This window comes from Oryzias melastigma, linkage group LG17, assembly GCF_002922805.2.
Source record: "Oryzias melastigma strain HK-1 linkage group LG17, ASM292280v2, whole genome shotgun sequence".
Taxonomy (NCBI): domain Eukaryota; kingdom Metazoa; phylum Chordata; class Actinopteri; order Beloniformes; family Adrianichthyidae; genus Oryzias; species Oryzias melastigma.
The window spans coordinates 4,153,895-4,180,052 of record NC_050528.1 but is presented as its reverse complement, the minus strand read 5'-3'; the positions used below and the strand labels follow the sequence as shown (position 1 = coordinate 4,180,052).

Genomic DNA, 26,158 nt, shown 5'->3' with positions numbered 1-26,158 from the left:
TATGTCCAAATTTCCTTTTCACCAGGTACTAAGTGCGTGCAAATTTTGGTTGGTTTTTGATTTTGTGCCAAGGCCAAAATTTTCACTAAGAAAGAATTATAGAAGGAAACAATCTGGTCCTTGTCGTCCAGGGCGGCTGCAGGACATAATGATGACCAAAAATATCTTTTCATTTTACAATATTTAATTTAAATCCACATCAGACATGGTCGCTCCATATTTAAAGAAGAAAAACTTGAGCGATAATTAAAAAATCCTTGCTTTAAGCCAGGATTAATATCTTCATTGAAGCTGTGGCCTCGTTTTCCCTTTCAACACGACACCGCGGCTGATGAGATGAAAGATAGCAGAAGGCTTTTTTTCCAGGGTCTCTTTCCACTGGATCCCCCCCACCCCCGTGCACAACCTGCACGGAATCATGGAAAGGCCATAAATGCTGCAGATGACTCTGTTACCATGTACAAACAAAGCCTGCAAACTCCTTCAATGAGTAACCATGCGTTCACTTATTCCATGATGGAGGTATACAAACCGTCACGGCGGAACCAGACTCATAATTAACACTTACAGGAGGGCTTCGTTTTAGGGAGCTGCTATTTTTGAGTGCATCTTTGGAGTAAAAAGTTTTGAAAATGCTGCAATACTTCCTCTGATGACAAACACGTCTGGCCTCAGAAGCTTCCTCCACAAAAGGCTGCCAGATAACCTGTTCTCCACAGAGCCGCTATTGTCCCGCAGTGAAACCCAACTCCTGCACCACGCAAGCACTTCTCTCACATCGCCAACACCAAGACCTTACAAAGTTTCTCAAACCAAAACGAGGGCGGACAGATACGGAGCTCCAGCCCCCGCGGCCTTAAGCTAAAACGCATTTTTACTGACAATAGCTGCAGCAGATGGAATTCTGGGAAGACGGTCAACGGAAGCTGTAGCTGCAGAAGTACAAGTACCCCTCTAAGATTACAAAGTTATTTTCCAGAGAGTGGGCTCTATTGGAACGTTTCTTTGAAACTGATGGGAAGAACCGACTCTTCAGAACTCCAATCAACGCACAGGGAGAACCGCTAAGTCAGGATTCTGAAACTGTGTCTGAATCAGCAGAACTTTTGTTCAATCGATGGAGCTCAGCTTCACTTTTGTGTTATCTTTCACATTCGTTCAAACAAGAACTGGAAAAACCCATTATTCAGAAGAGCGTATTGATATAAGCGGGTTATTCAGCGCTCAAGGCAGACCTTGCATTGGGGATTATAGACTTAGCTGTTGACAAGTTCCTGTGATTAATGTGATCTTTCACAGGTTCACTTTTTGGCAGAGGAGCTTCGCCGAACACACGCGAGCTTGGAGAACGATGGATTTGGAAATATCAAAAACACATAATCGGTCAGGTTTGTCAGTAGAAAAGCACAAAGAATATATATATTTTTTTACATTTGATATCTGGAACCTCCATAAACAGAAATAGTGAGTACTGTAGTGGTGAGCAATTAGGAAAAAGTCTTATATCACGATATGGAGTATTTTATATCATCATTTACCTCAATACCTTTTTTGTTATTTTCTGAGAAGTTTGACTAAAAATGCTTACTTTTTTTCGACTTTATTTTAAAGACTTGAAAAGTGCTGCAAAATAAATGCATCAAATGAAAACGGCCATAGCGAAAGTACAAAAAGTATTACACTGGAAGTGAATTTTTTAAAGTACACTTGAGTATATGTATAGCAGGTATACTACAGACCATGTAGGTGTAGCTTAGCAAGTATACTAACTGATTTACTATATATAGATACTATATAAAAAGTAAACTTCAAGTATACTACCTCACTTTTACGACAGACTGTGTACATTGGTAGTACTCTTAAACAGACTACTTAATGCTAAATGTAGCCTTCACATTTTTTAAAAATAAATTTATTGGCAAATTTAACTTATTTAAAAAAATTAAGGTGATAAATAAGAATCCTCCAGATCATTTTATATGATTATTAACAGTAGTACTCGAGTTAAATCGTGTAAATCGAGTGAGTTGGAATCAAAGTACGTAAAACAGTTATGTGGCAAAAGACGGAGTTTCTGTGCAAAAAATCATATTTTTGTTTTATTTTTCACTTAATATAAACTATCCATCGTGACGAGACAACATTAATTGTTGCAACCTGTTGATGACATATTTGGTGTAATTATGAATAAAATAACAGGATAAACTCTTTTCCATCACCCTGACGGTGTGTATTGTCGTATCGTAGTACTACTGTGCAGCACGAGGATCATTTAAATGATTTCCCAGCCCGGTTTGACTCTCCTGCAGAAGCCATTAAACTGTGAGGGTCTGCTCGCTGACAGGTGGGCTCTGGAGGGAGGGGCCGCTCGCCGCCAGGTGTGTTTTCAAACCCAGGACTCATTACCACGAAGCCGCAGCGTCTGGCCCACAACAAGCCTGCAATTAGGCATGGCTGAGCGGCGGGCCGTGATTATCCGGAGAACCTTTCATCTTTAATTGGAGAAAGCGGTTCAAGATCCTTGAGTCAGCTGGTTTTCAGATCTGTTCATGCTGAGCAGACGGGACATTTAAATGAAGATTGTGACAAATGCACCTTTTAAACGCCTCTTTCACAGACGTTTGACTTTGCTGAGACTCTTTTTAGTTTTGCAACAATGAAGACAGACTAAAAACATCGACAATTAACTTTGATTAAGAAACTTAAAGGATTGACAGAAGGGAGAAGACGAATTTCAAAATAAAACAGCAGAAATAAGCAGTTTTCCAATTCTATGTTAAGAAAGAGGAATAATGTGAAGATTTTTAGCTTTAAAAAGTTTTTAGCATTAAAATTTATAAAAGTTATGACACATAATTGTTGGAATAAAGAATCCCTTGGAATAAAACCTTGGAATATTGTATTTTAGTAAAGCTTCGCCTGTTTTTATAAAACATTTTCACATTGTTTTGACTTTGTCTTTGCTTTAATTGTGGATTTATACATTTTTATTTTGTCTCTACATGTTTGATTTTTGATAGAAAGAATAAAAACTGTTTGATCTCATTTTTTTGCATTTAAAAAATGACTAAATTTATCACTTTTTGGACATTTTCCAGTTAACTGTGGAAAAAGATGAGCTGTATTTGTACTAAAAAGATGGACTGTCATGAAAATAATGTTTTCCAAGGACACTTTTTGAAAGATAAATGAACACAGCACATTTTAAAGGAGAATAATCGAACATTAGCAGTTAACAATTTGATTTCATGGTTGATCAATCATCTAAAGTTAAACTTGGAGGAAGAAAACTCTCAAAAAAACTTCTTTAGGACTTAGTTTCAGTTCAGTAACAGAGAACTGATAGTTTGTAAGAAAAAAAGAGAGTCTCCATTACATAGGAGGGTCCAGGTAATACGAGCATCCTTCTCAAAAGAGACATTATGAAATAATAACAACGTCTGTAAAAGTATATTAATAAAGATTAAATATAAACTAATGATAGAAAATTGTTGAAAGTGAAAGATTATCAAAGCACAATAAGCGGAAATGTGATAAAATTAATAAAAAAGTGATATTTTGAAGGTTTGTACACATTTATGCTTGAAGTAAAACTCTGTGATCAAGTTTAGACTAAATGTTTATTTTCTCTCCAAACTATCAACTTGGTAGAAACCTTTTTATGTCCTCCTGAGCAGAACTTCTGCAGATATTTTCACAGTTTTGCTCCACTTGAGTTTCTCTGATTTCTTATGAAGCAGATTCTGTAACACATATCAAATGAACAATGCTTAATTAGACACTTTTCTGAAAAAAAACTCTTGTTTGCTGTTTTAAAAATAAATCCATGGATTACATGCTCTTTTATTTTCCGTCTTCTTTGGGTTTATAAATCCCACGAAACTCCCGTGGATTATCTGAAAATTGCCTTCTTAAGAAGCTTAAAATAATAAAGTTATTTCATTGAAGTGCAGACGTGTTTTTCCCCTAATTACACGTTCTGAACCATTTTCTGTAAACACGATTTACTAACGCACAGACATGTAGGGTCAATATGTTTAATCTTTTCATTTTTTTAAGCTAATCGTAGAAACATAATAGAATTTGGAGGACAGAGATTCACTTCCTGCTGCGTAAAACGCTGGAGAAGAGCGTCTGCTAAGATTTTGACTGACGAGCTTTAAAAAAGTTTGAGTTAAAACCTGATTTACAAGGTAAAAATGAAACTTCAGTTGCAACATCAGCAGCAGACGTGAGTGAAAAAAAACTGTATCTTAAGGAAGTTCAAACTGAAAAACCTCCTGTGTTGCAAGAATAAATAATCTTGATTTTCAATCGCAAAATAATCTTAATTTAAATATCCATTCCGATTAAAATTGTGTTTTTAACATGTTTTTGGAGCGTTTTTCTCATAACGGAGAACATGTATATGAATTTAGGATAAAAACTGCCTTAAATATTACTTTTTTTTAATCAAATCCTGTTGGATCAGGAACAGATGAAAACCAGATGCTTGAAAAAGATTGTAAAGGAGTTACTACCACGGTTGGGCTAAAGTCTCCCTGCTCCGCTACAATTCTGATGCATCCTCTTGCAGACAAACAGATCCAATACCGTCTTTGTTTTCCTCGTCTGAGCTGGAATCTGGATCAATACTGTAAAGCTCGGATATCGTTTATGCTAACGTTAGCTTGGGAGATGGTGTAAGCTAGCGGGAGAGTGTGTAAACAAAGGAATGCTGGGAAATAGGGGCAGCTTACTTCCTAGCCCAAAATTCAACGTCTAATGAGCTCCAGCTGCTCTGCAGAAAATATGTCTTAAAGGGTCACCAAACAGGGAAGCTGGAGGCTGACTCCACCTACAGAGGAAATGTGAAAATCCAGTCAGGCTTGGGGGCAGGCCTGTTATCATTACTGGAGCTACAGATCATGATGTCAGACTTCTGAAACTTATGTGGTTTGACCAATCACAAAATTCAACTGTAATACCTCGATTCAACCTGTAGGGGGCACACAGGTGGTTTTACACTGTATCTTCAAGAATTAAACAAGTTTTAAACACTTTTTTGGCTAATAACAGCATAACCTAATCAAAATTAATACAATTTAACAATAGAAAAAAAAATTGTTGGAGTGGAACTTTAAAAAGTCTAAGACATTTTTTCCTCCAAAAAATAAGATTTAAAGATTTTTCTGATCCCATTGACAGATTATTTTGCCTGACAGATGAAAATCTTTTCAATTTTAAGACATGTTGACTTATTTCTGAGTTTTAAAGTGCAGAAACTAAAGTTTTGTGGATTTCTACTAACATTTATTTTGGAAAACCTTCACTTTAGTGAACTGTAAAAAAAATGCTCCAAGTTATTAGTGAGAATTTTTTAAAAAAAGAGATATTTGGGAAGCTAAAATTCAGACCTGATAAATCCCAAAGTGAAGCTAATATTTAAAAAGTATTTTCTTTTTAATCATTTTCTTATTTTCTTGTTGCTGCTGCTACTTTTTTTTCAAATGTGGAATAACATCAATAAAATTAGAAACTAATGATTCTCAGAGACTCTACATTCCAAAAAGTACTTTAGTCTATAGTTTAGACTTAGTTCCATAACTTTTCAGCTGGATGTAATGACTTGTTTTAAGAAAAATCTTGTTAAGTTGTTCAATATTAAAAACCTATTATATAATCTCTCTACTGAAACTAGTATTTTTGACTGATAATTGACAAGTATTTTTGACTCGTTTCCATTAACATGCGTATTCTGCTTTAGAGATAAGGATAGTCTGACTTTTTCAGCGCTTAAAACTGAAAATCTTTGGGGTAAAAGTAGGAATGTTTGCATATAAATAGACTTTAAAGACATAAAATCAGATAAAAGCAATACATGCTAAAGTTAATACATACTATTTCCAATTATCAGAGAACTGTTTTAAAATATCAGTGGATATAGTCATTTCAAGGTTAAATCAAATAAAGTTTTTTAAGACAAGTTCTGCTGGTTTTGACAGATTTCTTTTGACTCATAATAAGGGAAACGCGTCTTCTCTTCCATATATTCAACTTGTTTTGAAAAGGAGGTTTTGTCCAGTGAAAAAGCAGCAGATAAAACACAGAAGAAGAATTGAGGCTGTTCTGTTTGAGTTAATGGATCCACAGAAACCAAACAGAAAAGAGAAACTCTTTAACTTCAAACCCTCCAATCAGTAACAGCGTTCAAGCCAACCCTTGATCCAGGTTTTGAACGTCCGTCTGCCTTTATTTTTGGACTAAATCAAATATTTGTGTTTCGTTGGATTCAGGTTTGACACTGAAAAGCCAAAACTTCAAGTCTCAACATCTGGATCCAATTTTGGGTCCAAAACAAAAACTGGCAAAACTGCAGCTGGAATGTGATGGAGCATCCTCTGGAAAGAAAAACTGCATCATTTATGCAAAATCGAGCAATAAGATCGATAAAATACCGAGCAGCATCAGCTTTATTACAGCTCCTGCTGCTTTAAAACTCCAAGGATGTTTTTTTACGTGCGACAGCACGAAGACTTTGTTTACAAGCCCAGAAATATTTAGGGATTCTGTCTTTTTTGGATCGCAAACACGTTTGATTTGTTATGGTTTTAAGAAACCAGTCCTGGTTTGAACTGGTCAGAGCCGACAGGAAAGATGCTCACGTGTGGAGATGACACGGAACATTCACGCTTATCTGCTTCAGAGGAGGAACAGCAATGAGTGCTGACAGATGATGGTCCAGGAGAAGAGGAAGTTCCAGTCATCAGGGAGGAAAGTGATACCGATGGTCACTTTCTCCTCTGACTCACTCCAACGAAAGTGGGTGGATACGAGGAGGAGGGGCTACTGCTTTGTGTTTGATGATAAATCTGCACTCTTAAGATGTTTCTGTCAAATTGGAGATCGATTTTTGGGCCTCTTTTTTGGAGTAATGCTAATTTTTGGGTTCAAGTTGTTTCATTTTGCAGCAACAAAAAGTTAGTCCCCTTTTAATCTTAAAGTTGGATGAAAAACAATAAATCTTAAGTTATTTTACATCACATGTGTCAAAGTCGGATCATTTTATTGAGCTCATTTCTAACTTGTATAATTTTGGCAAAATATATTTTTATGGAGAGCCAAGTATTGACAGTTTTTTAAGGCTTAAGTTGATATATTCTGGAATAATATTCCTGCCTTTTTATTATTCATAATTGTGGTAAAAAGTTACAGTTTTAAAGCTTTAAAAATGGTCATTCTTCTGCTTTTTGGACTATTTTGGAATTTATTAAGATTGTTTAGGCTATTTTGGAGTTTAGCTAATATTTCAGCTACATGCTAGTTGTTTTGGCTAATTTACGCTTCTTCTTTTAGTTGTTTTAGGCTGTTTTGGAGTTAAGCTAATATTTACACGCTAGCTTTTTTATTTTCATCTTCTTGACCGCTTCTTCCCTTTCGGGGTTGCGGGGGTGCCGGAGCCTAACCCGGCTGCTGATGGGCGAAGGCGGGGTACACCCTGGACAGGTCGCCAGTCTGTCGCAGGGCATTTACACGTTAGCTGTTTTGGCTAATTTGGCCTTTTTAGGGTTTTTTTAAAGATATCTTGAAGTTTAGCAATTTTTTTCAGCTTCATGCTAGCTGTTTTGGCTAATTTAGGCTTTTCTTTTAATTGTTTAGGCTATTTTGGTCTTTTTTAGTTTTTTTAAGATATTTTGAAGTTTAGCTATTTTTTCAGCAACATGTTAGCTGTATTAGATAATTTTTAAAGGCTATTTTGGAGTTCAGGTAACATTTCAGCTACATGCTAGCTGTTTTAGCTAACCTTTTTTTAAGCTAGTTTAGCATTTAGCTCATATTTTATCTGGCTATCAGCTTCAACGTTTTTAGCTATCAGTTTCAGCATCTTCAGCGGCCAAATTCAGCTTACAGCATTCACACTAGCAGTATCACAGGTAATGCTTTATATCTAGTTCATAATTGTGTTAAAAAGTTATGATTTTAAAGTTTGACTTTGACACCCCTGATGTACAGTTTAATGGATTGTTGGTTAAAATCACACAAAAAGATGAAAAAATAAAACTAAAAACAATAAAAAATCAAATCACTGAGAAGACATTCCTGTGGCCTTCATTGCAGGGACTAAATTCACTGGAAGTAAGAAAAATAATCTCTATTTTCATTTTTTGGACATTATCCAAATAAGAAATCAAACAAAAATCTAAAATATGTAATTTCTTTGTCAAACGTTGACAATTAATGCAATACTAAATAAAATATGAATGCAAATCTGTGAGTTTATGAATAAAAAAATGATATTTTCTCCATCATCCTCAATTTAAAGATCATTTTTTGCCTAATTAACTTCAATAATGGACTCATTAATCACAGCTTCAGAGCAACACGCCGTTTCTGGCTTGTTGACTCCGCTTTCCTGGAGCTTCACGCAGACCGCGGACCCGCTTTGGGACTGGGAGAAACTTTTCCCCGCAGCTCGGAGACTCGAGAGGCCGTTTGAGGGCAGAACGACTCGCATACCTTTCCGCTCCGCCAGGACGCAGGAGAGCGCGGAGGTGAGGACGCAGATCCACTTCAGAAAACCGGCTGCCATCGTCGTTCGAGCTCGTGCGGGGTCGAGGTCAGTCCATACCAGCGCGCGCGAGCCTTCTGCTCTCCTGAGCTTCGGTTCCGCTCTGTTCGTTTGCGTGAAAAAAGAGTGAGTCGTTCTTTCTCCGGGAAACTTTGACAGCTCCTCCTCCCGCACAAGTCTTCAGTCCCGACGGCGCAAGAAGGGGCTGTGACGTCACAAGGAGGACGGCCAGATGTGAGTCTCGCGCTGCTCAGGTGAACGCGGGGTCAGCGCGGATCCAGCTGCGGCGGGTTTCTGACGACTTTAGGGGAGAGTTTACGTTTCTGGGCGGATCAAGGCGGGAAAACATCCAGATGTTCCACAGATTCAACCAAAACGGAGCTTCATCTCTTCTGGCTCAGATTCTGCAGGAATTCAGCAAAAAAGATGTTTCAGATCACACTGTACAATCTAATAATAATGATTTAAAAAAAACTTTATTAACAATAAATAAATAACAAACATTAAAGCAAAATTTGCTAATGAACAAGTTAAGGAATAAATCCACTTAACGGTACCTAACCATTTAATCTTTTTTTTTTTTAACAATTAAAAAACAGTTATTATATTTATTATGGTCATTTATTAAATTAATGTTTATCTAGCGCAAATGTGTCAAAGTCAAGGCCCGGGGGCCGGATCCGGCCCTCAGGGGACTATACCCGGCCCTCCCGGCAATTTTATTTTATTAATAATATTAATAAAATAAATATATGTTAATAATGGACTGATATTATCTTGCTCTTAATTCTAAATGGGATAATTTTGACAAAAATGTATTTTTATGGACAGTAAAATATTTAAAGTTATTTAAGGTTTAAGTTGGTTTATTTTTCCGCTTACTTTTTGGAGTTTTTTGTTATTTACTAAGATTTTTTAGGTTATTTTTGGAGTTTAGCTAACATTTCAGCTTCATAGCTGTTTTGGATAATTTAGGGCTTTTGTTGTTTTTTTTAAGCTTTTTTTAGTTCAGTTTATTCAAACATGTTAATTATACATATAGCTATGTTGCAGTCACATCTGTATTTGCATAATTGACAATAAGTATGCTATGTCTTATATCCATGTTTGAAAGGCTTATTGAAGTCTGCCCCTTAATTCATCATAATAGACGTTTACATTACTGACAACTTTTAACAATAATCATCAGTTAAGCCTCATCATAATATTCTTTATAATCACAATTTACAATACATAGTAAAATAAACATAATATTTTTACAACACATTCACACATTTTTTTCTTTCATTTAACAGTATTTTATCTACTTTTGGATATTCATACATGCTGTTATTATACATAAATCAGGATTTTTTATATTTTGTCCATGTGATACATTTATAACTTTGATCCAGCCCCGACATGAAGAGAAAAAAATATATAAGAAAGTTAGGGGGGGTGGTTACCCTGCTCCTTTGGCTAGTTACAGTTATCTAAAGGAATAGTCGTAATGCACAATTAAAGTAAATGTAATTTTTATAATAAACCATCAACATTTTAATTATCAGAAGTGGATTCATGAAAAATCACAGTAATCTTTTTTTTTTCACCTACGGAAAACAAATACTAAACTACAGTATGATAATGCTTTAGAGAAAAGCTGATTTTAATTTAGTACATTTCTCTTAGTCACTCAGACCTTCTGACTGATCGTCAGTCTGAAGTTCTAGAAACGTTTCTCTCATTCATTCAGACTCATAAACTACAGAATGAGTCAGCATGTGTCCCTTAAACATGAGTCGGCAGACTTTACCAACCACACATCCTCAGCAGTACTGTCATTAAAACAGTATATGACAATATCGTAGTACTTTTTACTGCTGCATAGTAGTTTAAGATGGGTGAATTTGTAAAAACAGAGTACAGTAACTTGTGTGTTATGATACAATTACACCTGTAAATGTTCAAAGCAGCAAAACCGTAACTATTAACAGATGATGGTCAGACTCTTTAAGCTTTTATTTTGTTAAGTTTAATTACATTTCTGACCCAAATTTTCTGTTAGATATCACAAACACAAAGACTTATGTTTAATTTACTTTGAGTAATTCCAAATGTGTAACAATAATCAAAGCTTTTTTAAATGACACCAATGAGTTTACACTGTGTAATATAATAATTACTGAAATGTTTTGTATTTGATCTGATCAGAATCAGATTACAAAACTATCCAAAACTTTAAAATGCTGAAACTCAGAATGGGTGGGATTATATAAGTTCACTTCTCACTCCTTTTTAAGCAATCAAACTAGACCAGAGGTCTGCAACCTGCGGCTCCGGAGCCACATGTGGCTCTTTAATCTCTCCATGGTGGCTCTCTGGCTGAAGAAAAGTAATATAATAGTAAGTTTTTACGTTTTTTTAATTTTTGTAATTTAGTTTACTAAGAAATTTTAGGCTAGGAGTTTGAGACCTTGAGGAGTTTAGCTAGTAATCAAGCAAAAAGTTAGCTTTTTTGGCCTAATTTGGCCTCTACTGAGTTTTTTATGCTAATTTGGAGTTTAGCTCAAAATGTATCGATATACGAACGTTTTTGGGTAATTTGAAATTTTTTAGGCTAATTTAGAGTATTTCAGCAACAGGCTAGCAATTTTTGAGTAATTTAGTTAATTGAGGAACTTTAGGCTATGTTGGAGTTTAACTAGAATAAAGCAACGTCGTCTACTATTTTTACTTATTTTTACCTACTAAAAGGTAAAAAAAAAATCACATTTTGAGAGATGCTAGTGTTTTTTTTTTTGCTTTTGATTGTGTCAAAAAATAGGAAAAATGTATATTTATTATTTTTTTTTAAATGGTAATGAATTATACAAATGTTTTAAAGGCTAAAGTGAATCTATGTGGCTCCTTCTAGGTTTTGATAACAGAAAACGAGTCCAAATGGCCCTTTTACTGTTAAAGGTTGCCAACCCCTGAACTATATAGTTAATAATACTACTAATAATAATAATACTCTCGAAAACGAGATGTATCATCTCAAGGGGCTGATCCTCCCATTGTCTAGTAAATGTTAAATAAATAAATAAATAAATAAATAATGACTATATCTAATGAATCAAATGTGACATAAGTGTGTCTTGTTTTTCTTTGTTTGATTTCTATTTTCTAATCAATGCGTTTCATTATTTCTGCAATGAGTTTGAAATATTTGTGTGATTTTTCTGTATTTTTCACAATTTATGCTTGAAATAAACCAATCAATCAATTTGTGTTTCTAATAGTGTCTAGTCATGTTTTCCTCACATACAGTTTAGACATTTTCCAATTTTCAAAATAAATAACCTTTTTTATTGTTCTGAGCTAAACTAACTAAAGCTGAGGGTTAGTCCTCAAATGTTACTTCCTGTACTAATAATTTATTTCAAAATAAACTGTCATTAATTAGTAATTCAACAATATACCTCATCTAAATGTAAAATGTTTTGGAATTCATTTGTAACTTTATTTCATGTTCATCTTTTCCAAATGTTATTAGAAAAGTCGATAGAGTCGAGTAACTCTTTATGATTACAATTTGATTTATTTCAAACATGTAAAACATTACAAAAAAATAACTTAAAATAAACACAAAATCAATGCAATCACATTTTTTTAAATAAAAAAGTCATAAAACCGAATTCAAAATATTTCAGCAACTTTCAATTTTCCTCTTTTCACCTGTAAATCCTATAAATTGTTCTCCATAATTATCATTTCACAATCAAAATGGTTTCAATCATAATTTTTGTCTCCCATCTTATATTTTGACCACAGCTTCTCTTTCATTTTGATTGTAAATAATCTGATGTCCAAACATTTGTATTGATTTTTTTATGCTGTTCCACAGTTTAGTCCCGGACTCTGATAAACACAAACTCTTCCTAACAGTTCGAATTATTGGTTGTTTAAAATGATCAAATCCCCTCAGTGAATAATCTCCATAACTATGTCTGAACTGTTTCTGAATATTAATATTTTATTTTTAGCTTTATAGAGGAGTTTTGCTGTGTACAAATAAACTAAATAAAAAAATGTCATTAATTTAGAGCGAAGAAATTACACAATATTATGAATATTCCTTATTCCACGTTTTTTAAGGTTGAAAAGACCTTGTAGTGTTGTTTTATAGTTAATTCTGAAACAAATCTAAAGGATTACTTTAAAAGATCCACTCTGATCATCGTTTGACCTCGAGATCTAAAGTTCTTTTGATGTTTTGAAAGTTTTCCCAGTATTCTTTTAATTACGATTATGTCCTTTTAGCCACAACGTGAACCGAGTATGAACGGATTTATGATCATTTCAATATTATGTGTAATTGTTTATTGGTTTTGAATCCATTCTGTTAGTAGGAAAACAGTTTGATATAAGGGGCAAAAAGAAAATATAACTTGGCCTTAAAATACCTTTAATTTATCGTGTTGAAAAAAAATCTGAAAAAAAATCAAAATTTTCACTTCAGAACTTTGAATCGTTACATGGTGGATAATAATAATAATAATAATAATAACAAAAGCAACAACAATAATAATAGAGTCACATGCTTGAAAAGAAATAGGCAGATGCTTTGATTATTTAAACCTGCCTTTAAAAAAGTAAAGAAAGCAAAATAAATTAAACAAAAACCAAAAAAATTACATTTTCATCATTACAATATTAATAAATGTTAATATTCTTAATTGTGTGTCAGAAAAACAAGTTAATCATGTTATACCACTAGTGCTGCAATTTCTGTTCTTGTATCTCTGTATTTTTCTAATTTGATTTGTTTGTAAATGTATTTGAACTCATGCGTCTTTTTGCTCTGAATCTAAAATGTTCAAATTATTTCGTTCACCCCAAAAATTTAATTAAATTATTTTCATTAAATTGTCCTCCATCATCAGAGAGAAGCCAAAATAATGAGTTAAAACCATAATTTTCATCTAAGTGAATCTTTAAACGATAATGACAAAGGATCCATAGTATTATCTGAACCACCAGGTTTCCCTTTTATAAAATATATTCACAAAACACAAGAATGTGCACAATTTTTGTCAAAACATTAAAAACATTTCAGCTTTTCTCATGTTGCTGTGCATTAACCCCTCAAACGTTGAGCATGTCTTTTTCCATTATCCCCAAAACTATCACGTTACCGACGACTAATGCACAAAAATGCATAATTCACTTATTTTGATTGTAAATCAATTAGACTGGATCCACTTTGCTCAAGCTTGCATGCTATTACATTTAGTTTAAGGAGGATTTTTCTTCTAAAATGTAAAATTTTTGTAATAATTATTATTTTTGCACAACCTTAAAGTAAAGGCATTAAAGTTCATCAGATACGGGAAGTTGAAGTTTTAGTGCAGCACAAAAGTCGTCTTGATGATTCATCCAGGATATTAAACTGAATATATCTGAAGGTGTCATTGGATTTAGCTCCTGAAAACAAGGCAAAGTGTCGTTTCTGTCATCCTATAATCACTTTATCTCTATTTCTGTGCATGCATGAGGAACGGTGGTCCGCATCGAACATGGGCGGCCGGGATGAAACATGAAAAAGGTCCACCCTTATGGGATCCGAGTCTAATTGGATGTCCTGCTGCACAAATGTGCTTGTTGTGGTGCACATATCAGACTCTGCGGGGACTAGAATGATTGAAGCAATTTTTCACGCTGGTGTTTCTTAAATTATCGCAGCCTAATGGGCCAGCACCGCACTGTGTGAGGAAGAGGATATTTTGTTGAGTAAAATTACGCTCATCCTGCTCACGAAAGAATCACCCTCAATGAGGTTAACAGTAATATACGCCTGCCAAACCAAAACCTAAAAATAAAAAAATGCAATTGTTGTAAAAAAAAGAGTTAAATATCAACTGATAACTAGAACAGTTTCATAACCTGGGATAATGCTAGTCTGAATGCAATGTGCTAAATCTGGTTCCTGAAAATTAAAAAGATATTTCCAGAGTTCAAACTTTCACTTCAAATTTTAACTAAAGACGGCTAAAATAGGCCTAAATTTCTGAAAAATTGTTAGAGTTGCTTAAAAGTCCTCAATAAAGGCCAATTTTGCTTAAATATGAGCTAAACTCTAAATTAGCCCAAAAAACCTTAGCTAGCTCATAGCTAAAAAGCTAGCACATTGTTAAAATGCTAGCACAACTCCAAAATAGCCCAAAAATCCTCAGTAAAATTAGTGAAAAATGTTGCTTGTTGCTAAAATATAAGCTAAACTCAAAAGTAGCCTTACAAACCTCAGTAGATGACAAATTAGCCAAAAATATTAGCCTCTTCCTAGCTAAACTCAAAAACAACCTAACAACCTTGGCAAATAACAAATTAGCCAAAAACGTCAGCATGTTGCTAAAATTTTAGATAAAATTACCATTAAAAAACCCCCAGTAGATGCCAAATTACCAAAATGAGCTGAAAGTTTTGAAACCAAAATTGCGGAAATCATTTAAAATGTGATGGAGATTTTACGTGCCCAAAAACTTACGGAAAAGAGCAGGGATAAATAGAAAACTTTCATTACTGTAATGCAGGTGTCAATGCCTTTTGCTGAAAACGATGACACAATTCATTTAAATTGATGAAGAGATTTGCTGAAAATGCAAAACCTATTTGCAAAATGTTAAATTTGCCAAAAAACTGTACCTTTTTTTAAAAGAAATATGAAAGACCGCTGAAGTTGACCTAAATTTCTGAAAAATTTGTAGTAAAATTGCCTAAAAATCCCTAGTACGTGTCAATTTTGCAAAAATGTTTAGTATGTTGCTTAAATATGAGCTTTAGAAACTCTAAATTAGCCCAAATAACCTCAGAAGATGAGAATCAGCCAGAAAAGCTAACGCGTAGCTTTTTAGCTTTACTCCGAAATAGTCTAAAAGTCCTCAGTAAACTAAATTAGTGAAAAACGTTAGCCTGCTGCTAAAATAGAAGCTAAACTCTAAATTAGCCTAAAAACTCCACTAGATAACAAACTTGCCCAAAACATTAGCATGGTGCTAAAATGGAAGCTAAACTCCCAATTAGCACAGAAAAACCTCAGAGGCCAAATTAGCATAAATAGCTAGATCGTTGCTAAAATATTAGCTAAACTCCAAAATAGCTTAAAATTCCTCAGTAAACTAAATTAGTCAAAAATGTTAGCCTGCTGCTAAAATAGAAGCTAAACTCTAAATTGGCCTAAAAACTCCAATAGATAACAAACTAGCCAAAAACATTAGCATGGTGCTAAAATGGAAGCTAAACTCCCAATTAGCACAGAAAAACCTCAGAGCCAAATTAGCCAAAATAGCTAGATCGTTGCTAAAATATTAGCTAAACTCCAAAATAGCTTAAAATTCCCCAGTACACTAAATTCGCCAAAAATTTTAGCCTTTTGCTAAAATAGAAGCTAATCTCTAAATTAGCCTAAAAAACATCAGTAGGTAACAAATCACCCTAAAACGTTAGCCTGTTGCTACAATTTTTGCTAAACTTCAATTTTTTTTTTGAAAATTACTATAAAAGATGAAAACATAACCCATGAATATATTTAAATATATTCATGGGTTATGTTTTCCAAATATTTATTTAGATTAGTTAACAAATATTTATATTTGGTGAATAATCTATTTAAAAATTTTGAAATTTAAAGACTTTCTCATTCATTTCCTATGGTGCATATTTTTCTCAATCTTTCAAAAATTATAAAGTTTATGAACATCAAAAAACACATTCAGTAACGACCTGAACAAGCTGAACGTTTTGATACCAAGATTGCTGAAATCGCTGAACGTGGGATTGAGTTTTACGTGCCAAAAACTCTACGAAAAGGAGCATTAGAATCACTGATAAATGAAATTACAGCCTTACTTCTGGGTCGAGGTTTGACTGTTTTAAAAACCAGATTTAGCCTGTAAAGAGTCATTAAAGAGGCTGTGTACAGGAAGAAAGACATCACCTTGGCATCTTACCAGAGGTCGTTTCTAAAGCGCTAGCATATGTCGGAGCTCTGAAATCCTTCACAGAAAGTGGTTCCAGTTGTTTTTGCAGTATTGCATTGTGCCTTCCAGGGCTGCTCCGAGGATGTGTGTCATCTGCAGTGCTGATACAAGCAGAAAAAAACAAACAAGCATGGAATAATGGCTATACTGTGCAAGATTTAGAGCACAGCGAAGTAGAAAAAAAGGAAAGAAAGCACAGAAAGATCAGAGAAGACAATAAAGGAAAAATTCCATGTCCTATTTTGATAGCTTTTTTTATTATTATCCTTAATACTTGCAAAGTGCCTGTTTCTAACTGAAGACGCATTAGCAAAGGTGCCCCTAATTAATGAGTCTCATGTCTGCAGTTCTTTAAAAAATTGCAATTGAGGTCAAACTGTATGAGACATAACTTCTGGCAATTTCACTAATGTTCACACAAGAGCTCCTATTAAAGGCTTCATTGAAGCGAAACGGTTTTGCATGTATTAGTTTGTTCAGATGCATGATGGGAGTCAAATCCGCCAGAAACATCAGTATTTAGGATGTACACCAAAACTTCTTCCCCTACCCTTCCAAACGTAGAGTTATTAAAAAATAGTGTCTTCAAATCTGGAAATGTGTAATACATAAATACATAAGAACACATAAAAACATCAGTTTTATAACTTAAACAAATCATGCTAAAACAAAAAGGTAATTTCTTATTTTTAAATGTACACCTGTGTGATTCAGAACACACCCACATGTTTCTCCTACAGTGGGCGACTCAGAATACCCTTGGCATGGCGGGCTCTACGACCTTCTGCCGTGAGGGTCACCCCTTAAAAAAGCTATTTTGGACCCCCCCGTCCCCTGAGAATGAGATAGTGTTATCAAAAAGCGTTGGGTGTTGTCGTTTTTTGATGTCCTGGCTGCTCCAATTAAATTAGGGCTCCCAAACCTCCAGGCTGCAACCGGAACTGGGATGCGTACCGCACTGGTACCAAACCTTAACCCAGTGCTGTCTGGTAGCGTACGTGCCTGGAACCAGGAGGGTAGTTCAGGCACTGTCTGGTACCATTCCGGTACTGGTTTGCAGTAATGGTTCTGATACCGTGCACATTCAGTACCGGGTTAAGGTTAAAGTACCGGTGCGGTTCGCGTCCCGGTACCCTAACCTGTTTGTTGCACAGTCTTGTATCATGCACGTCCAGTACTAGGTTAAAGGTGCAGTGTCCAGTACTGCACCAGTACTGGACCTACGCGGTAACGGACTCGGACTGGAACATTACCAAAGTACCGGAACTGCGCGCCTTGTACAACACGTGTACGCTACCAGATCTGGTACCAGCTTGTTGGTAAGGTTAGGGTAACAGTACCGGCTGCATCCCGAGGACCAGTCCGCGTTGGCGTGTGAGTGGCCACTTTTCTGTTGGCCCCGCCCCGTTACCGTTGCTAGGGCAATACTGAAGCCATAACTGCATCCGTGCATCATTTGTTTCTCAAATAAAATAAATAAAAAAAATAAAATGATATTAAAAATGACAATTTCATATAATTATCATTTTATAAAGTATTAAAGAAAAACAGATAACTTCATTGTATTCCCATTAAAGTTTTTTTTATTGAAAATGAAACAAACAGACAAAGAACTTTTAAATTAAATATTTTAAGATTTCTGACACCAAACTAGATCAGATCCACCCATAATGAGCGTTTAAATTCATTTTCTAAGACTTCCTCTTTTTGTGTTTTTTCCACCATGTGATCCAACACTTTTCTTAGAAAATGAATTTAAACATTCATTGTTTGCTTCATTTTAGATGTTACATGTGGAATGTTCATTGCACGTGTGGAGCACGTTCACTGCTCGTGTGGAGTATGTTCACTAGTACGTTCATTGTGCGCGTGGAGTACGTTCATTGCGCGCGTGGAGTACGTTCATTGCGCGCGTGGAGTACGTTCATTGCGCGCGTGGAGTACGTTCATTGCGCACGTGGAACGTTTATTATACATGTGGAGCATTCATTGCACTCAAGGAATATGTTAATTATGCACGTGGAGTTTGATATAAACTCATAGTTGACTTTTGGCGTAAATTTAACACCATACTAACCCAAAGGTGTTGTGTTCAGATGGCGTTGCTCGTACGTAAAGCGGCGTTGTGTGCCCGTGATTGTTTGACTTATGAACTTGGAATGACTTACTGACAAACACAGAATGTTGGAATTGATGCCACAATGAAAATGTTTTTCTTTTAGAATTTTTGGGATTTGGCTGCAATAATAAAGACACACTGAACACAGTGAGACCGTTATGAGGAAACACGAAGTGAGGTCTGTCTATCACCCCAATACAAACACTGTGTCCACGAAATCCAATATTTTCACAATATCTCTAACTTATTGTGAGTAGTGTAGACGGTGAGGAGGCACAGAGATGAAGAGCACTGTTGTCACTCGGAGGAGCAGCAGCTTCTGCTGCGTTCACAAACATCTCATTTATTGTGAGGCAGAGAAAATAAGCAGCCCAAGACGTGTTGTTTATCAGAGTTTCAGGAAGATTTGGAAGCTGCAGATTCGTGATTTTAAACTCGGAGTTTCTCTGCTTCCAGGATTTGTCACAGCAGTCAGATGAGGTTTCTGTCAGCTGTGAGTGAAACCGAAAAGAACATTAAAAAATGAAACCAGCACTTATTTTCTGTGGTTCAAAAGCCTCAGGCGCTCGATGCCAACTGTCAAATATCAATTAATTAGGTTTAATTAGAGAAGCTACAGATTAGCTCACGTTCACCATCTGCCCGCCTCAGGGCAATTCTCCTGTAGCTAAACTTGGCAGATAAATTGGTTAGGGCAAATATTTGAATGTTTGTTTTGCAGCGACACACTGGCATGTATTTTTATGAGAAATAACAATAAAAACACACGCAGGAGTCTCATTGCTCTGGTACGTTTCCTGACCGGGGCCCCTGGTCTTTGGATGTCAGCCATGTTCACTTGCCAGAGCATGCAGTCTCCATGGCATCCCAGTGGGTTACTCAGTAAACAACTAAAGGTAAATGAATGGAGGAGTTTTAATCCAGCAGGAATCCCTCTCTGGGTTTCTCAACCTGTCACGTCCTGTTTCCAAACGGAACGCCTCGTTCTCATATGTGAGTCATGTGACCGTAATGGTTATGAGCACTCAGGACTTACAGGTGAGTTAGCCTTAACATTTCCTGTATTTGGATTTTTTTCCATTAGTATTACTTCATGTTGGTGTACTTCTTACAATTCCTTTAGTAAATTGTAAAAAAGATAGACAAAAATGGAAGTGGTCCTGCGACAGACTGGAAACCTGTCCAGAGTGTACCCCGCCTTCGCCCAACAGTAGATGGACCCTGGAGTCCCTGAAAGGGATTTATTGAGTTAAGAAGATGGATCTATGGATGGATGAGTGGATGGATTGATAAAATTAAGCTGTACCCACCCTCGCCCTCGCCACCCCCGTCACTGCCTAAACAGCTGCTACACGCCCTTCATGGCCCCACCCTGGTCAGAGCTGCACATGCCAAATTCATGACCCCGGTCCACCACCCAGACCGGGGTCAACGGGACTGCCACAGGGGCCCCCAACACTAGGGAGGCACAAGAGACTGAAAGCTCCAGCCCAGCCAGAAGAACAACCCCCCGCTGTACCAGGGGGCCCAACATGGGGCTCCACCCCCGGACAAGCAGTCCACCACCCTCCAGGAGTTCTGGGCATCCCTCCACCCCGGGCACGAGCCAAGGCCCCCAAAGGGAGACCTGGCCTACGCTCCAGGAAACCTGCCCCCCATCTCCGCCCAAGGGGATAACACCCAAGAAAACACCCCAAGAGTGTTGTAAACATGGCCGGACTGCACACTGTTCGAATTCTGGAGAACCCCTGTGCTTGTGGACAAGGACCAGAACTCACATCACAAGCCCCCCCAGGCCCAGAAGTATATAGCACTTTTCTACCTTCCTCGAAGCTGCCGAACACTGCTGCCAACCTTCCACCAGAAGCAAGGTGGGGTTCAGTGTCTTGCCCAAGGACACTTCGATAAATTGCCGGGTAAGGTGGGAATCGAACCCAAAATCTTCCGATCAGGAGTCGACCCCCTACCACTGCCCTACTGTCTTAGGTCATGGCCTCATCAAAGAGCTCAGGGATTCCTCTCCCTTACTTGAGAGAGATCCGCCGGCCACGGTTCTCAGGTTCTCAGGTTGCCCCACCAAAGATAGGGTAGGGGACAATCAGAGGTCCCACCTTCCTTGTTAGTTCATATCATATATTAAATTTAAGCTTGAGTCAACGATTCATGTTTAAAATTTTTATAATATTCCAGTAAAAATGTGCGAACATAGGTGGTCCGCCACTTTTGCGAGTTTGGCATGCTAATACCGTTCAAAGGCTACAAACTTCTAACTCCAACGTTATTTAAGCTCAGAGTTCCAAATGATGCTCGATGAGTTATAAGGCCATAGATTGAATTACCAAGGGAAAAAAAAATCACTTTATGCCCATAATTAATTTTCCCTGGGTTCTTGGTGTGTGCAAATTGTGGTGAGTTTGTGGTGGAGGCAAAAAAAAAAAAAAACTGGTCCATCAGTCCAGGACCTCTGTGGGACATAAATATTGAGACATCATTGGTATCAGCTGCTACTTTCCACCACCAACTCACTGATGTTCTCAGACCAGCTGCTTGTTCATCTAATCATTTATGGGTGGTTGGACGCTCTGCCTAAAACTACAGGAAGCTGTGAGTCATTCACAAGCATGAATGCATGAATGAACGAGTGAGATCCAAATGTGGAATTTTGGCTCTTGCAGTGTCGCACTGTTGTCAGGTTGTGTCATCCTGGAAGGTGGAGATCAGTCTGAATGTCTGTTATGCAAATGAGACGGAGGATGATAACGATGGGACAAATGAAAGTTAGTTAGGGTGGGATTACATGAATTCACTATAAATCAGGGGTCCCCAAACTTTTTCATGTCAGAGCCACATAATTGCTTTCTTCTCTGATGGGGGCCGGGGTCAGTTTGTAGGCTAACAGAAAAAGTGCAACAATCACAGCCTAAACGTAAAGATTTATGGTTTTCCAGAAAGCCACACATAGCCACATTAAAAAAAAAAAATGTCTGTAAACTTCACAGAAAAATAATACCAAAACATTTTAAAAATTAGATATATAGCATTATCTGCAATAGATTAATATCTGAATATGCTTAAATTAATAGCTAAAAACAGTGAAGCTGAAAGCTTAAAATCCTGCAGCTGATAGCTAGCTAAAATATTAGCGTAGTTCCAGATTAGCCAAAAAACAAAAAAAATTCAACATTAGCTATACTTCAAAATAGAATAAACGGAAAAAAAGCCTAAATAAGCCAAAGCAGCTAACATAAAGCTAAAATGTTAGCTAAAATCCAAATTATTCTAAAATACTGGGGAAAAAACTAAATTAGCCAAAACAGCTAGCATGTAGCTGAAATATTAGCTAAATGCCAAATTAGCCTAAAAACTGAAAAAAGCATAAATTAGCCAAAACAGCAACATAAAGCTAAAATGTTAGCTAAAATACAAATTATCCAAAAAATGCTGGAAAAAAGCCAAAATTAGCTGAAACAGCTAGCACAAACCTAACATGTTAGCTAAAATCCAGCATAGCCTAAAAGACTGAAAAAAGCCAAAATTAGCCAAAACAGCTAGCATGTAGCTTAAATATTAGCTAAATCCCAAATTAGCCTAAAAACTGAAAAAAGCATAAATTAGCAAAACAGCAACATAAAGCTAAAATGTTAGCTAAAATCCTAATTATCCTAAAATACTGAAAAAAAACCCTAAATTAGCCAAAACAGCTAGCATGTAGCTGAAATATTAACTAAACTCCAAAAAAGCTTAAAAAACTGGAAAATGTCAAATTTAGCCAAAACAGTTTGGGGGGTCCGGCCAAATTTGGAGTGGGGCCAGATCCGGCCTGCAGACCGTAGTTTGGGACCCCTGCTATAAATTGATTGATTAATTGAAATAAACCAAATTCAGGATAAAACTAATATTTTTTAAAAGTATTCCAGCAAACCTTTCTGGTGATTTGAGACAATCAGAGCCTTCAGGTTCGGATCAGGTCCTATGAGACTGTCCTTTTCACAATGAAACAAAGTGAAGGTCTTTGTTTGGTCAAAAATGTGCTTCTTTCTTTCTCCTCTCACTGTGACGTCTCCAACGTGGCCTCGTTTGGTGAACGTGGGGTGGTTTCAGGATCCGTGCGCCCTGGGGAAACACTGCCACCTTGTGGTTCGCTAAGAAAGCCGATGCTGTTCTTCAGATCAAAGAACATGCCTGTAACATGTTACATAACAACATACTTGTATACATTTCCATATGTTTGACCTATAAATTAAAATATAAACGTAGATAGAATTGAGAGCATCAACAAAAGGTTTGAGCTCCATTGATCTGGATTTAAGATCTAACTGGGGATTTAGGATGAAATCTGCAAATATTGTCTGTAAATTGCAGTGTTTGTGCAGCGTGGAGGTGAAGGCGGGAGGATTGCATTGATTGTGTCGTGCACTCTGCAGGGCTGCTCTCATGATGCTGCCAAGCAGCGCTGCGCTGTGTGAGAAATCAAAGCGCAGGCGTCGAGTCGGGAGGGAGCCTCTCTTGCGCAGACTAGGTAGCTTTACTGTACATGGCCATTGATGCTGCTGCTGGATGGATGAAGCCCGGGTGTCAACAGGAATGGCGACAGCGGAGGATCTAACATGTCGCTGTTTTTCCGCCTGATACCCGAACATCCTTGTTTTGGCAGCGCCGGGATTTTCTGACGTTTTCCTGCATTTTTGCCTTTGACAGCTGGCCCGATGGTTTTCATTTGACACACAGCTGACGGGCGGCTTCCTGATAAACACTGGGCTAAAGCAAACGGGTCATTATGACCTTAGTATCCGCCAGTAAAAGAACGCCATCGGATTGTTTTTACGCGGCAGCGCTCTGGTTGCACGTCCTGCTTTGGATCTCGCGTTCCGTGTCCGGAGAGGCGCATCGGCAGTTCAGCGTTGAGGTAAGACGATGGCCTTCCCTCCCCGCGAGCATCATTGACCGAGCATCTCTCCTCCGCATCCTCAGCATCAGCACCCAAACCCCGCGCGCGCGCGTCCTGCTGTTTGCCAGCAGAGATGCTCATTTCGGGGGTTTGTTTTAGTGCTTTCCACCCAGATATGATCCGCTTATTATTAATTTGCCTTATTTATTTATTTATTTATTTTGGACAGCTCGTGATCTGTCTTATGCAACATCTTTTGGTGAAGATTAAACATTTACATATTGCATAATAGAATTCCTTAATTTGGATGTCATTAATTGCTGCTGTCTCCTCCATCTTCCCCCTCCCGCCACCGTAAAGAAATAGCTTCAGAGAGATGCTGCACACACACGCGCACACACACACGCACACATGCATCATTATTCAATTTAATGGCTCAGTGAAATCTGCCCAGTATCTGTCTGGGATCTGTGTCTTTGAACCAACTCGCCTCGCAGATTCACAGATGCAGCACGCCCTCAGGACCAGGGAGAAGGGGGTAAACAAGGCGTTTGGCTGTAGCTGGGGAGGGAGGGGGGGTGGTCCACGGACAGGGAGGACGGCGCAGCAGATTGGCTGGCTGGAGCAGAGCCTGGATGTGATAGGGAGGCAGACAGCTGTGCAGACTGGAAATATCTTCTGGGCCTCCAGTGTCTGATCCTCCGACTTCACCTGAAGATCTCCACCTGAGTCTGTCTCTATAGGTCACGTGACATCTCTCTCAAGAAAACTTCCAAACTTTGAAGGAAAATCTAGAAGATCATGATTACAAATGTGTGCACTTCCTGCATTTATTTACATTTCATTGCAGCCAGAAAGTCAAATCCACTTCTGAGGTTTCAGGATTTGGTGGATAAATGTGATTTTCTACGATCACACAGAGAAGCTGAGCAACACACCATGACGTCAAAGCTTTTATTTGATTTCTGAGACGATATCCGGAGAATTTCTGGAGTAATAGAAATGATAATGTGACAAAATCACAGACGAACGGATTGTGTTGATTAGTTTTGACGAGAATAAACTTGAAGTGATTTGATTGAGAAAAAGGGTTTAATTGTTTGGTGTTGCTAACATGAATCTTTTGTGCAGCAGATGAAGGAGAGGATGAATGAAGCCAAAAATAAAACTAGAATAGTTGCATTACCTGTAATAATGCCACTGTGATTGGTTTTTGCTGGAAGTAGTCACTGAAGATGCTGAAGCTTTAAAATTGTGATACAATTTACTTTAATTACTGAAAAGATTTGCTGAAAATGCAAAAGCTATTTGAAAAAAATTTAAATTTGCTAAAAGACTGGAAATTATGTCAAAAAACTACGAAAGAGTGCTAAGGTTGGCCTAAATTTCTGAAAAATGTCTGGTAAAATTGCTTAAAAATTCCTAATACATGTCAACTCTGCTAAAAATGTTTAGTGCGTTGCTTAAATATGAGCTAAACACAAAATTAGCCCCCAAAAAACTCAGTAGATGCCAAATTTGCCAAAAAAGTTAGCATGTTGCTTAAATTCTAGCTAAATTCCAAAATAGTGTAAAATTCCTCAGTAAACTAAATTAGTCAAAAACGTTAGCATGTTGCTAAAATAGTAGCTAAACTCAAAATTAGCCCCAAAAAACTCAAGTAGATGCCAAATTAGCCCTAAAAGCTAACACATTGCTTATAGCTAAACTCCAAAATAGTGTAAAATTCCTCAGTAAACTATAGTCAAAAACGTTAGCATGTTGCAAAAATAGAAGCTAAACTATATGCTAGCCTAAAAACCCCAGCAAATAACAAATTAGCCAAAAACATTAGCATGTTTCTAAAAAACTAGCTATACTCCAAAATACCATAAAAAACCTTGTATTTTCTGCTCCTGTCCATATACGTTTTTCAACCCGTAAAAACTCAAACTCACTTTCAGCTATTTCAGCCATCTTGGTATCAAAAGCTCATTCAGGACATTATTGCTGGTATTTATGGTTTTAAGTTTTTAAAATATTATTGAGCAAAATATTCTTCTGTAGGAAATGAATGAGAAAGTTTTCACATTTCAAAATTTTAAGGAGATTAGCAACAAACCTTTAAATATATTTATGGGTAATGTTTTCATCTTTTTTTTTTTTTTTTAGCAATTATTAAACAATTTTTTGTGTTAACCAATATTTTAGCAACGTTTTTGGCTAATTTTTTATCTGCTGGGGCTTTTAGCTTAGCAGTTTAGCTTCTGTTTTAGCAACATGCTAATGTTTCTGACTAATTTGGTTTACTGAGAAGTTTTAGGCTATTTTGGAGTTTAGCTAGTATTTAAGGAATGAGCTAGCTTTTTAGGCAATTTTTTTTTTTTTTTGCTAATTTGGAATCAAGGTCTTTTTGGGCTAATTTGGAGTTTAGCTCTTATCTAAATATTTTTGCAAAATTGCCATGTATTATGAATTTTTAAGCAATTTTACCACATTTTTCATAAATTTAGGTCAACATCAGCACTCTTTCATAGTTCTTTAAAAAAATCTGCTCTTTTAGCAAATTTAACATTTTGCAAATACCAGAGGTGGGGACTCGAGTCACATGACTTGGACTCGAGTCA

At 36.7% G+C, this 26,158-nt stretch overlaps 2 protein-coding genes across 3 annotated transcripts in view; one reads left to right on the top strand and one right to left on the bottom strand.

Moving 5' to 3' along the window:
• The window catches only part of egfra (epidermal growth factor receptor a (erythroblastic leukemia viral (v-erb-b) oncogene homolog, avian)), an 86,160-nt gene extending 63,321 nt beyond the window's left edge, over positions 1 to 22,839 (bottom strand). Inside the window, exons 1-3 of the mRNA XM_024273582.2 lie at positions 22,587 to 22,839; positions 16,516 to 16,646; positions 8,497 to 8,952 (exon numbers count right to left, since the gene is read on the bottom strand). Coding sequence (XP_024129350.1) covers positions 8,497 to 8,569 — 73 coding nt within the window. The 5' untranslated portion in view covers positions 8,570 to 8,952; positions 16,516 to 16,646; positions 22,587 to 22,839. The remainder of the gene's footprint in view (positions 1 to 8,496; positions 8,953 to 16,515; positions 16,647 to 22,586) is intronic.
• Positions 22,840 to 22,992: 153 nt separating this feature from the next.
• Positions 22,993 to 26,158, top strand: part of mmp16b (matrix metallopeptidase 16b (membrane-inserted)) — a gene marked incomplete in the record, with an annotated part of 32,009 nt that continues 28,843 nt past the window's right edge. The window contains 1 exon segment of one of the 2 annotated variants that reach the window (XM_024273584.2): positions 22,993 to 23,570. In XM_024273584.2, coding sequence (XP_024129352.1) covers positions 23,442 to 23,570 — 129 coding nt within the window. 2 annotated transcript variants of the gene reach the window in all.